At 43.6% G+C, this 14,462-nt stretch overlaps 1 protein-coding gene across 1 annotated transcript in view; it reads right to left on the reverse strand.

The window, feature by feature from the left end:
- gas7a (growth arrest-specific 7a) overlaps positions 1-14,462 on the reverse strand; it is a 47,865-nt gene that overhangs the window by 8,081 nt on the left and 25,322 nt on the right. The window contains exons 6-7 of the mRNA XM_034190538.1: positions 13,038-13,116; positions 1,412-1,543 (exon numbers count right to left, since the gene is read on the reverse strand). Coding sequence (XP_034046429.1) covers positions 1,412-1,543; positions 13,038-13,116 — 211 coding nt within the window. The remainder of the gene's footprint in view (positions 1-1,411; positions 1,544-13,037; positions 13,117-14,462) is intronic.

Genomic DNA, 14,462 nt, shown 5'->3' on the forward strand with positions numbered 1-14,462 from the left:
GTGGGGTTTGAACTTGGAACCTTTTTCACAGGGGGCAGGAATGCTCACGACCTGGCCTCACAAAAGTCACAGGAGCCTCTCAAACGTAGAAAAAGGGCCCTGAGGAGAAGAAGGAGGCTAAGGTTTGCTTTGATTGCTGTTTGTTTGTCTGACTGTTTGTCAGCGAAACATCTTAAGAACACGTTACCAGATTTTAATGAGATTTGGTGCAGAGGTCAGCACAGGTCACAGGGGAGATGGTTAAGTTTTGGTTCCGGTGTGGAATGTCTCCCAATGTTTTCCAACATTTGCAGATGAATGCAGCAGCAAAAGATGACCCGACCTGGATGGAGACCTTCATTCTGAGTGTCCTCTAGTGTTTTAAATGACTTGATGTTAATTATTTCAGCCCCATTTCTTGCATGAAAGGTGAAATATAAAAACCTGAGTATTATTACACTTATGCTTGTGCACAGCAACGGCCAGATTCAGACTTTTTCCCCTTTCCTTATTTTCTAAATGAGTGGGGCAAGAGAAATCTGTCAAATGACATCTGGATGGAGATCAGTGAACACGGTGGAAATAATCCAAAATGTTTTATTAACTTCCACATGTGGATTTGCCTCAAAGATTCATCTGCTGTTCCTGGACTTAATGTCACTCACATCATTCCAAAATGTTTTCAGCTATATTGTCCTAAAACTCTGTTGAAAATATAAAATTTTTGCCAAAGTAAAATGAAATGAATTCATTTGAGTGTGTAGCTCAGCCAAGACCCCCAACACCCCATCTTGTTTACCCCCCCTGAACTTTTTATTATTTCGTAGATTTACACCAAAATGCTAAAATGTCGTGGATTCCATTCAAAGCTGTAGCCACGTTTATCCCAAGGTTTGATGAAAATGGCTCCAAAAACACCAAATGAAAAAGAAAATAGATCAAATAAAATACATAAATACATACATTAATAATAAATACATTTTTAAAAAAGATTTTGGGCTATTTGATGAAAGTCTGCTTTTTAACATAACGTCCTTATTCCAGACTTGGTTGAACAATTTCATAATATTTTTCTTGACCTCAGCAGTTGAAGTGACCTGGCGTCACGTGTGATCTTCTCTGGTCCAAACCTGTTAGGATAAATGGTAAATGGACTGCATTTATATAGCGCTTTTCTATCTGCATCAGATGCTCAAAGCGCTTTACAATTATGCCTCACATTCATCCCGATGTCAGGGTGCTGCCATACAGTGCACTCACTACACACCGGGAGCAATAGGGGATTAAAGGCCTTGCCCAAGGGCCCTGAGTGATTTTCCAGTCAGGCAGGGATTTGAACCCATGATCTTCTGGACTCAAGCCCAACACCTTAACCACTAGACCATCACCTCCCCCAGGTGTCTAAGCTGTGATTCTTGATCGGTTTCCGTACCTTCTCCACACTGGCGTAGCGACTGGCCAGCTGCTTCCTGAGGTCGGCGATGTGATGGTCGTACTTTTTCAGGTCCTTCTTGAAGTTGTCGCCCCTGAATGTCAGCAAAGGCTTCTCCACCTCAGTGTGAAGCTGTGAAGACAATTCAGTGAGCTGTAGGTCATGGAGATCTTTCCCACATGGCAGGCATTGAGACACCATAAAACAGCATTTGATCTCTCAGAAATTTACCGTGCACATACAAGAAGCCACCGATTGACAGTAACTACTCAAAAAGAAAGTTTAAAACAGCACTATTCAACATTTAAACTCATTTTGTAGCATGAGGTGAAGCAGAAGGTTCTGCTTCACCTCATGCTACATTGTCAAAACATTTATATAATTGTAAATGATATATTTTTAATTGCACTAACGTCTACATTATTCATACTGAAATCATTAATGTACTGTTTTGTGTTATGTGTCGACGCGGGTTGAGGAGCGGACCTGCGTCGGACGGAACCCAGCGCTAAAATAACCAGAAAGCGGTTCCAATAACAAAACAATTTATTTCTTCCACCCTTTGGTGCATAAAAATGTGTACAAACTAAAACAGCGTCAGTCTGGTGGAGTGAAGGCTGGCACGCTCTCCAGCGCCTAAAAGGATCGAAGCCCGGCGCTTCTGGACTCACTGTTACCGCCAAACACCCCCCAGGTGGACACGACAAACCGACTCTCTGCGAAGGATAGAAGAGGTGAGGTAAGTCAGCAGTTACAACCAATGTCCTTCAAAAGGCACACACCATCAGCAACACATTCAGGTCTGTATTTAAGCTTTATGCAAATGAGCAGCTTCTCACAACAGGTGGAGGATCACCAGTCTGCACGCCACGGCAGTGAGAAGCGAGCTGCACAATTCTCATCACAATTCAAATATACTGCGTAACAAAATACCAAGTTACTATCAACAAGTAGTCAAACAATTAATCACCTCTGATGTGTGCTGACAGCATGTGTCCCTCACCCTTCTTCCTTCTCAGGCACGATGTGTCAAACCCAGGCGCGGTCCTCAGCGTCTCACAAACGAACATCACAAGGTCGAGTTCCCGGCAATTCTGCTTGAATCACACATGGCTTAAATGCAGAACGCCATCTAATTATCTGCTTCAGCTGAAAGTCTTTAAGGTTGCATGTGAGCACCATCCACAGGTGCTGCACATAACGTTGATGAGGGTGAAGGACTCTTCTGCCAGCACCTTCTCCACAGACAAATCAGTTTTCATACCACCTGGAGAGCAAAGAAAAGAAAAGAACACCAAAATGTCCAGCCACACCCCCCCCAACACACAACAGTTTTGCATATTTAATTTAACCTTTATTGAACCAGGTTAGTCCCATTGAGATCGAGTCCTCTTTTACAAGAGAGACCTGGGCAACTTTTAAAGTGTCCAATTCACCTGCATGTCTTTAAGGGCCCCTTCACACATAACATGAAAGACACAGAAACCGGAAGAAAATCCACAAACCAAACACAAAATGGTGAACCACAAAACATTCGACTTGCTGTCATGAAGGACGCACATTCACACAGGCCTGCACGACACACCAGCGACATTTTGTGCTTGTTCGTGCATGTGCACGAACACAGTGTGAGCAGCTGTTACGTGTTGCACCATATCGTGCCTCTGCTGTGGAGAAAACAAAATAAAAACCTGTCAAGAAAGATGACTTTAAGCTTGCTTTCAGCTTGTTTTCATCTTGGAATATAATACGTGCCATTGGATTAATACACATGTTGTTGAAATAAACTGGACAGTGTTTGGTACTTTCCCGGAGTAAGTGAGGTCATACTGGACTTTTCCATTGCAGATGGGGAGGCCCACGAGATGAACTCAGTGGTGAAAACGATGGAATATGTCTAAAGATGATTTTAACATGACAAAGTATGATCAAATGAAGTATTAATGTGTTGAAAGTAAAATTTGATTAGAAAAAGTATGTAACAAATAAGTAAAATGAATGATTAAACAGTTGTTTTTCATAAAGGGTGCAGAGGAAAAAGAAGTTAGTGATGTCGCAAGCGAGGCCAGAAGAGCTGATGATAAAAACAACTGAAATGATTAAGATGTAATAAGATATGAAATGAATAATAATGAATGAAAATGTTGTATACGATCATATGAATGGTTTCTATGTGAAAAAGTGTTGAAATGAAATGATTGAATATGATTAAATGTGATTGATGTGACATGATTTAGAAAATATGAATTCTCGGAAAAGATGTGTTTCTCGGAAAAGATTTGATGAGCAGAAAAACAGGAAACTTGCACAATAGATTTACTGACAGCCAGGACATGAGTTCTCCAGATGGCTTCCAGTAAAAGAGAGAGGAGTAGGGAGGGGGTTGTGAATCACCATCATCCCCATGGTAACCAAGATCAACTCAGCAGCAACAGAGTTTCATATAAAAACTGGACAACAACAGGAAACGGGGTTATTCTTCCAGGGAGAGGTGCTGTTGCCACTTCTCCGCTGCTACGAGGAGATCACAAGACTTGACCATCTTGTGAGCTGCAATTGGAATCGAGGAGCGAGAGGATTGGAGACATAAGAGATTATTTGAGAGAGTTTTCAACTCCCACTCAGGCCGTCCAGTCACGGAGTAGCAGAGCATTGGAGAATAATCATTGGCCTTAAGTCTGAGTGGGGAAGTTTCAACGTTTTCTCTCTCATGGAACATCACATCGTACCAGAATGGATTAGATCAACTTTTGGTTGATTGAAGAAGGAATAAACTCTTATGTGGATTTATTTCCTGAAGGATATAAACTCTTATGTGGATTTATTTCCTGAAGGATTATAACATCACAAGGATCGTGGTCAGCTAACAACTAAAAGCTGATGAAGAGGAGACCAAGTTCATTGAACTGGGGATTTTAACATCAAAAACCTCCTTCCCTCACTCCTAGAAAATTTGTTGAGAAGTTAATCCAGTCCAGTCAGAGTAAGATCAGACAGCATTATTGAATCAGAAACAAAAATCTTTGCCAATTATTATTCTGATTATATTTGATTTACTGTTGTGAAATTATCATCATATGACCGATTCTGATTATGTTGTCAGCACTTGCAAAACCTGCAATAAATTTCCAAGCATGCAATTAAAGTGTTACGGCTCGGACATTGGATTTATTGATTCTTCTTAAGGTGTAAAAGTTAAAGTTTTTTGGGTGTATAACATCAAAAAGTGCTCTAAAAGGTTAGTCTGGTTTTTAATGAAATTAACGCATCCTGGGGACTCGCTGTACGAGTCACTAAATTTAAAATCTAGCAACATTCCAAGAGCCCTGATCCATAAGAGGAGAGCTGCCGTTAACGGGCGTGGCCGGCTCGTATCCTGGTTCCAGAAGAAGGCTATTCGACCGGGGTGCAAGATCAGCGTCAGCGGGGTGGACGTCCGGATGGAGACAGTGAGCAGCTAGACGAATCTCCTCGCCACCAGCTTGAACAGCCTTTGTGCAACCCCGCCGGGTAATACCCGCGGAGACACGAAGGTTGGACCCCAGAGACGGAGAGCTGGTTTTATATTTTTATATAAAGCGGGATCTGACACGTGGCGCCCGAACAGGCACCTGACGAAGTGTAGTCGGGTCCGAAGAAGAATCCTGGCCAAAGGAGAGTCTATGCCATTGGATAGGTGGAAAGCCCCTGAGTAGATCACCAAAGGAGACAGTGTTGTGGAGAGTGTCGGCTGATGGCCTGTATAGGTCCAGTAACGGCTTGAAACATATCTGTTTTCCAGAAGTGTGAAAATTTGGAGGCGACCACCAGAAGGACGAAGTAAAGACAACAGGAGTAAGTATCCCAGGGAGCTGGGATCAAGGACGAGAAGCAGACGTGTCACTGCTGGATCGTCTGAAGTGGGACGAGAAGTAGACGCGTCACTGCTGGATCGTCTGGACTGGGACAAGAAGCAGACGGAGATAGCCTGCTGGATCATCACGAAACGACGAGGAAGGGAAGCAGACGAGGGAGCCTGCTGGATCGGATCGTCAAGAAAGCAGGTATGAGAGTATACCGTGCAAAATGGTGATCTACAAGAGAGAATAGGATCATCAACCCGTGAGGTTCCTGAGGGGAGAAGCAGGAAAAGGAGCAGCTGATTTTGAATTAACCTCTGGAATTAGCGCTGAATAGCCAAGTAGTCTGTCACTCATCCCTGACTCAAGGCGCCAAGAGAGGCTTTGAGAGGCAGACGACTCGAGACGACAAGGACCATAGCTGAAGTCAAGGAGACGACAGTGGTGGAATCGACAATCTCAGCAATCGAGAGAATAAAGAGAGGATAATCAGTACGAAACAGTAAGGTTAGTATTAAGAACAAGCAGTGAAAACATGGCTGAAGAAGAGTCAGGACCCGTAGCAACCCCTGAATCTGAACATGACGAGGAAAAAGAAGTGGATATTCGGCCACACAGAGTGGTATTGTATGGACGAGGATATGATTCTTGGGCAGAAACAGTTCAAAAATATGTCAGAGATCAAAGTGTAGAAACTGATGAAGAAAGTTTCAAAGAAGCTATGGCAGGAACAATACACACATTAGGGATATATTATCCAGGTCAGCATAAGGAGGGGCAGATCCTGGCCGTTTTGGAAAGCCCACCAGTCCCAAAAGACAAGACGGGGACCAGAGAGTGGCTTGAGTGGTGGTGCAAACGTCTTGGAGAAGAGTGGAAAAGAGGACAAATCACCACCTTAATAAGTCCTGAGAAAAGTTATGACTCCGTAGTAAAAATGACAGCTGGGTTGTTGGGAGTAGAGACGGTCCTGGTTGATGTTAAAGCAAAATCAGTGTCTGTATATGCTGAGTTTAAGTCCATGGCAGAACGGCTAAAAGGGTTAGGAAGAATGCTTAAGGAACAATATCCTATAATGGAAGATATGAGTGTAAGTCAGATCCTCGACAATGAAGACGAGGGCAAGATAGACTCCCAGGCCGAATCCGAACAAAGTGATGAGGAAAACAAGCCAGAGGGAAGTGGAGATGAATCGATATCCCCGGGAGGTCCTAATCCTGGGGGAAATGGTCAAGAATATAAAAGCCCGGACCAGCTCCACACAAGCTTTGACCCAGAGTGGCCAAAATTGCCCCTAGGAAGTGTGAGAGGAACAACCTCAACAGTTAAAAAACTAATGTTTCCTCTTACACTACAGGGGGATATAAGATGTATTCATTGTCAAGCCACCCTGGAACAAGCGATCTACTTCTGGGAGGTAACATCGACTCTGTGGTGCCCGACGTGTTATAGCAACAACTTCGCTGTTCAAGTGGCACGAGGAATAGTGGGACGGAAGGATACATCTTTTCTGCCCCAGGTACCAACAGCAACATACCTAAAAATTGAGGCTGAGGCAACCGTGATTTGGCATTCCCTTGTGGTTGATCAAATACGAGCTGACACTATAGTGTCTTCAGAAGGATATACGTATTGCCCCGTGTTTTCCAAAATGTGGATGTACCCTACGGGAATAAGATTCTCCACAGCTCATCTTGCCGATGGCCGAATCGTGGCCATTGGTCCTTCATTACCACCAGTTCCACGTTCATCTCCACAGCACACTGTGGAGGTTGGAGTGCAGACCGAGGATATAAACTGGTGTTTGGAGGCCCTCACGCAGGTGTTCCTGGAGGAACACCTTCAACAGCCTGAGCCTGAGGATATTCACGCTGAAGCTTCACCTCAACCGAAGGATACATCACCACGACCACCTACACCAGATGCACCGTGTTATACACCTGTGACCCCCGCTTCACCATGTGCATCATCGTTCCATGACGGATTATCATCTCAGGAATATGAGGCGACACCATCTTCATCGGAATTACCATCACAAGCATCGCAACTGGAGGAGCAGCCTTCTGAGGGCGACAGCAATCTACAGATGGGCGGAGAGGAGTACGTGGTGCTGGATGAGTGTCGTTCAACTCCAGCTCCTCCTGTTCTTTCGCCGATCGTGGATGAGAAAGAAGTGCTCACCCTTCACCCTGTCGACGACGATGGGGATGTTTTTATGGAAGTATAAAGGGATCGGCAGAGCTTCAAGTCATGGAGAGGGTGTCAAGAAAGATGACTTTAAGCTTGCTTTCAGCTTGTTTTCATCTTGGAATATAATACGTGCCATTGGATTAATACACATGTTGTTGGAATAAACTGGACAGTGTTTGGTACTTTCCCGGAGTAAGTGAGGTCATACTGGACTTTTCCATTGCAGATGGGGAGGCCCACAAGATGAACTCAGTGGTGAAAACGATGGAATATGTCTAAAGATGATTTTAACATGACAAAGTATGATCAAATGAAGTATTAATGTGTTGAAAGTAAAATTTGATTAGAAAAGGTATGTAACAAATAAGTAAAATGAATGATTAAACAGTTGTTTTTCATAAAGGGTGCAGAGGAAAAAGAAGAAGTTAGTGATGTCGCAAGCGAGGCCAGAAGAGCTGATGATAAAAACAACTGAAATGATTAAGATGTAATAAGATATGAAATGAATAATAATGAATGAAAATGTTGTATACGATCATATGAATGGTTTCTATGTGAAAAAGAGTTGAAATGATTGAATATGATTAAATGTGATTGATGTGACATGATTTAGAAAGTATGAATTCTCGGAAAAGATGTGTTTCTCGGAAAAGATGTGTTGAGCAGAAAAACAGGAAACTTGCACAATAGATTTACTGACAGCCAGGACATGAGTTCTCCAGATGGCTTCCAGTAAAAGAGAGAGGAGTAGGGAGGGGGTTGTGAATCACCATCATCCCCATGGTAACCAAGATCAACTCAGCAGCAACAAAGAGTTTCATATAAAAACTGGACAACAACAGGAAACGGGGTTATTCTTCCAGGGAGAGGTGCTGTTGCCACTTCTCTGCTGCTACGAGGAGATCACAAGACTTGACCATCTTGTGAGCTGTAATTGGAATCGAGGAGCGAGAGGATTGGAGACATAAGAGATTGTTTGAGAGAGTTTTCAACTCCCACTCAGGCCGTCCAGTCACGGAGTAGCAGAGCACTGGAGAATAATCACTGGCCTTAAGTCTGAGTGGGGAAGTTTCAACGTTTTCTCTCTCATGGAACATCACATCGTACCAGAATGGATTAGATCAACTTTTGGTTGATTGAAGAAGGAATAAACTCTTATGTGGATTTATTTCCTGAAGGATATAAACTCTTATGTGGATTTATTTCCTGAAGGATTATAACATCACAAGGATCGTGGTCAGCTAACAACTAAAAGCTGATGAAGAGGAGACCAAGTTCATCGAACTGGGGATTTTAACATCAAAAACCTCCTTCCCTCACTCCTAGAAAATTTGTTGAGAAGTTAATCCAGTCCAGTCAGAGTAAGATCAGACAGCATAATTGAATCAGAAACAAAAATCTTTGCCAATTATTATTATGATTATATTTGATTTACTGTTGTGAAATTATCATCATATGACCGATTCTGATTATGTTGTCAGCACTTGCAAAACCTGCAATAAATTTCCAAGCATGCAATTAAAGTGTTACGGCTCGGACATTGGATTTATTGATTCTTCTTAAGGTGTAAAAGTTAAAGTTTTTTGGGTGTATAACATCAAAAAGTGCTCTAAAAGGTTAGTCTGGTTTTTAATGAAATTAACGCATCCTGGGGACTCGCTGTACGAGTCACTAAATTTAAAATCTAGTAACATTCCAAGAGCCCTGATCCATAAGAGGAGAGCTGCCGTTAACGGGCGTGGCCGGCTCGTATCCTGGTTCCAGAAGAAGGCTATTCGACCGGGGTGCGAGATCAGCGTCAGCGGGGTGGACGTCCGGATGGAGGCAGTGAGCGGCTAGACGAATCTCCTCGCCACCAGCTTGAACAGCCTTTGTGCAACCCCGCCGGGTAATACCCGCGGAGACACGAAGGTCGGACCCCAGAGACGGAGAGCTGGTTTTATATTTTTATATAAAGCAGGATCTGACACATCGCATTTTACTGAATCCCTCTTATCGAGCGGACAAGACAAGAATGAACCATCTGTTCCTCTGTAGATGACCCATGGTCACAGATGTACCATCATGACATGACATGAATGACACAGTGTGCTCTTATTATGTCTTTATTATATCTGCTGGCCCGGTGTGTCCAGTCGGCCCCGTGTGTGTGTCTGGCCAAACGCGTGTGTCCTGTGGGCAGTGCACCACAGAACAGACATCGCATCATGTGGACCAGAGCTCACGTTAAATAAAAAATAAATGCCACTTGTGGAATTCGAACCTGCAATTTACAAAAGCTCTGATTAACAGATGGAAACTTTACCACTGCGCTACCATCGCTGTCTTATAACAGCAGTGTAAAATGCCTCAAATCAACAAGGAGATAAACGTATTTAACCAAAAGAGAAATTAGATGATTGCATGCGTGTTTACATGATCTGATGGTCCTTTTCACCTGGGACAGCCTGTCGATGTGTGAGCAGTGCGCTCACACGCTGCAGCCCATTGCAACAGTGATATATGTTTCTATGTATGTCAAAGTGAGGACAGCAAGCAGACACACGTGTCACAGTGGACAGTTGTAAGGCCATATCCATCAAAACACGGTACATGTTCCCCAGCCATGACGTCCAGTACCAGACATCTCAACAGCTCCTGCTGTTGGCGGCCACGTCCCCTGTTATTTCAGTGTGCACACCAGCGTGTCACTGGTTCTAGTTATTTATTATGTAATTGGATATGTAGTTATTGTAATACTTATTAATATACCTGTACTGGCTGTGGTCTCTGTGTTTTTAATGTGAAAAGTCAGTTCTGACTGAATCATTCTGTGGCTGCAGCTACAAAAATCACAAGCTGAAGTCTGTAAATAAGCAAACATCCCTGAAACATGAACATGTGCCATCCTAATATCAGTGAAGCAGTCATTAAGTGTAATTACAGTTTTCCTCAAATATTTGGCAGAGTTCACTGAGCACTATACTAAAAACAGCACATTGTCATAATTAGTACATCATTGTGCAAATAACAGCTACATTAAAAAAACAAATAAACAAACAACCAAACACAAAGACAAAGTCATCTTAGAGACACAGCCGATGTTCATCCCCTGCACACGGGTTTCTTCAAGAAGAATTGAAAGGAGACAGAAAGCGGGTAAAATAATCAGTTCAAGAAGTATTAAGAATCCAGTAGATTCTGCCTGATATTATCTCCTCCTCTTTAAAAGGGAACTTGATCCTTTCACTCTAGAAGCAGCATCTGTGCATCTGGAGAAATGGAGATATGGAAATATGGAATACTACACCAGCAGGAAGCACAGGAGTCTGAAGGAGTGTAGTTACAGCAACATGTAGGGGAGGCAGAGGAGAGGGAACAGGTAGAGGAAAGGGAACAAGTAGAGGAGATGGAACAGGTGGTGGAGAGGGAACATGTAGAAAAAAGGGAACAGGTAGAGAAGAGGGAACAGGTGGAGGAGAGGGAACAGATGGAGGAGAGGGAACAGGTGGAGGAAAGGGAACAAGTAGAGGAGAGGGAACAGGTAGAGGAGAGGGAACAGGTGGAGGAAAGGGAACAAGTAGAGAGAGGGAACAGGTGGAGGAGATGGAACAGGTGGTGGAGAGGGAACAGGTAGAGGAGAGGGAACAGGTGGAGGAGAAGGAGCAGGTGGAAGAGAAGGAACAGGTGGAGGAAAGGGAACAAGTAGAGGAGAAGGAACAGGTAGAGGAGAGGGAACAGGTGGAGGAAAGGGAACAAGTAGAGGAAAGGGAACAGGTGGAGGAGATGGAACAGGTGGTGGAGAGGGAACATGTAGAAGAAAGGGAACAGGTGGAGGACAGGAAGCAGGGAGAGGAAAGGGAACAAGGAGAAGGGAGGGAACAGGTAGAAGAGAAGGAACAGGTGGAGGACAGGCAACAAGTAGAGGAAAGGGAACAAGTAGAGGAGAAGAAACAGGTGAAGGAGAGGGAACAGGTGGAGGAAAGGGAACAGGTAGAGAAGAGGGCAAACAGAGGAGAGAAGAAGCAGGAAAAGAGAGGAACTAGATTGGGGAACGAGGCTTTGCCAGAATAGATGTCACATTTCTATCAAAGTTTGATGTCAGTTGAAATTTTACAGATCTTGTGGTTAAACTGAAGTGAAGGACTGGATGACCCATAACTGTTTTAATCTGAATGACTCTAAAACCGAGATTGTGGTATTTGGGAACTCATTTGATGCCACTGCTTTGGGCTTGCTGAGTAACCACTGCCACCAGTTTGTAAGGAATCTTGGTGTCATCTTTGACAGTTCTTTTAAATTTGAAAAGTAAATTAACTATAATCAAGTCTAGCTTTTTTCAGCTTTGTCTCCTGGGTAAAGTTAAACCTTATCTGCCTCGGCCTGAATTGGAGAGAAAGTGATTCATGCTTTTATCACCTGTCGTTTGGACTATTGTAACTCCCTTTACTGTGGGCTAGATCAAATGTCCATTCATCGTCTGCAATTGGTCCAAAACGCTGCAGTGCGGTTACTTACAGGTACCAGAAAGCGGTACCACATAACTCCTGTACTGGCCTCTCTGCACTGGCTTCCAGTCAGTTACAGGATTCATTTTAAGTTGTTGTTGTTGGTTTTTAAATGTTTAAATGGATTGGCTCCCTCCTACCTCTCCGAGCTTCTGTCGGTTCATGCTCCAGGTCGAACTATGAGATCGGCCAATCAACTGACTCTGGAAGTGCCGAGATCCCGGTTGAAAACCAGGGGAGACCGTACATTTTCGGTGGCGTCTCTGAGACTCTGCAACAGGCTTCCTTTGAATGTTCATATGGCCCCGTCTTTAAACATCTTCAAGTCTTTGTTAAAAACTCACTTGTTTGCTCTGGCCTTCGACTCAGGCTAGTCGATTTCTGATTTGGTTGTGATCATCATTTTACTGATTTTGTTCATGTTGTGTTTTTTATTATTGCTATTATTATCTTTTGGGTGCGTGCAGCACTTTGGGCAGTATTTCTTTATTAAATGTGCTATATAAATAAATTTGACATTGACATTGACATAAACTGTGACCAGAATCACATTGATAACCTAAGAAGACAAATACTGACCCAGTGTTTTATTTACCTCCGTCACTCTGAACGAAATGACAGCAGTGAACCACAGTTCAGTGAAAGTCCACTTGTTTGAGTCCACTTCTCATCCTCAGCCTGACCAACCATCATGAAACAGGCATGTTCATGAAGCAGGGAGGATGGTGGGAGCTCATCAGAACATCTAACTAATTATTTGGACACAAAAGGATTCCAAAATGCTCCGAGCCTGCCTGTGGTTTCCCTTTGGCTGGATTTGTGGCCAGGACACCGACTCTGTACTGCTGGAAATTGGACTGTGGAAGGGTTTAGTCCTTCTGCTGACAACAACAAGGCTGAAATTATCTGTGTCCATCAGGCTTGGGATACGTGAGTTGACATCTCCTTTACTTTTGTTGATTTTAACCACAAAACCCGACCCCAAAGCAAGCGTTCAAACCAAAGGCATCCACACAAAGGAATACTTTCACAAACTGTCCTGAACCTCAGTGATTTTAGTTTTAGTAATAAAAACAAATAAACGATATAAACGAAATAAAAAGACATTACCTTGTTGGAGAACTTGAGGTGAACCTCGGCCTCATCATGGAGACTCTTCTTCATCTGAGTCCAGGCCTCGCCAAGGGTCCTGAGAGAAAAGATCAGCAAGCTTAAAACAGAAACACTTTGTCCTTTCTTTCATCATAAAGTTTTTCCTTACCACTGTTGCTCTGGGGGATGGTAAGGTTAGACCTTACCTGTGTGAAGCGCCTTGAGGCAGCTCTGTTGTGATTTGGCGCTATATAAAGGAAAATAAATTGAAATTGAAAATTGAAATTACTTCAGCAGTTATTCCATCAATTTTCTATCATGTTTCTGGAAGGCTGTCAAGATGGCAGACATTCATCTCAATGTCCATCTCCAGCCTCTCCTGGAGGACCACAAGGTTATCCAAAGATACAGGTTAGGGTTAGGGTTAGTAGGACGCAGGACATGTATATACACTCAACAAAAATATAAACGCAACACTTTTGGTTTTGCTCCCATTTTGTATGAGATGAACTCAAAGATCTAAAACTTTTTCCACATACACAATATCACCATTTCCCTCAAATATTGTTCACAAACCAGTCTAAATCTGTGATAGTGAGCACTTCTCCTTTGCTGAGATAATCCATCCCACCTCACAGGTGTGCCATATCAAGATGCTGATTAGACACCATGATTAGTGCACAGGTGTGCCTTAGACTGTCCACAATAAAAGGCCACTCTGAAAGGTGCAGTTTTGTTTTATTGGGGGGGGATACCAGTCAGTATCTGGTGTGACCACCATTTGCCTCATGCAGTGCAACACATCTCTTTCGCATAGAGTTGATCAGGTTGTCAATTGTGGACTGTGGAATGTTGGTCCACTCCTCTTCAATGGCTGTGCGAAGTTGCTGGATATTGGCAGGAACTGGTACACGCTGTCGTATACGCTGGTCCAGAGCATCCCAAACATGCTCAATGGGTGACATGTCCGGTGAGTATGCCGGCCATGCAAGAACTGGGACATTTTCAGCTTCCAAGAATTGTGTACAGATCCTTGCAACATGGGGCCGTGCATTATCCTGCTGCAACATGAGGTGATGTTCTTGGATGTGTGGCACAACAATGGGCCTCAGGATCTCGTCACGGTATCTCTGTGCATTCAAAATGCCATCAATAAAATGCACCTGTGTTCTTCGTCCATAACAGATGCCTGCCCATACCATAACCCCACCGCCATCATGGGCCACTCAATCCACAACATTGACATCAGAAAACCACTCACCCACACGACGCCACACACACTGTCTGCCATCTGCCCTGGACAGTGTGAACCGAAGAGAACACCTCTCCAATGTGCCAAACGCCAGCGAATGTGAGCATTTGCCCACTCAAGTCGGTTACGATGACGAACTGGAGTCAGGTCGAGACCCCGATGAGGACGACGAGCATGCAGATGAGCTTCCC

This window comes from Thalassophryne amazonica, chromosome 16 (genome assembly GCF_902500255.1).
Source record: "Thalassophryne amazonica chromosome 16, fThaAma1.1, whole genome shotgun sequence".
NCBI lineage: Eukaryota > Metazoa > Chordata > Actinopteri > Batrachoidiformes > Batrachoididae > Thalassophryne > Thalassophryne amazonica.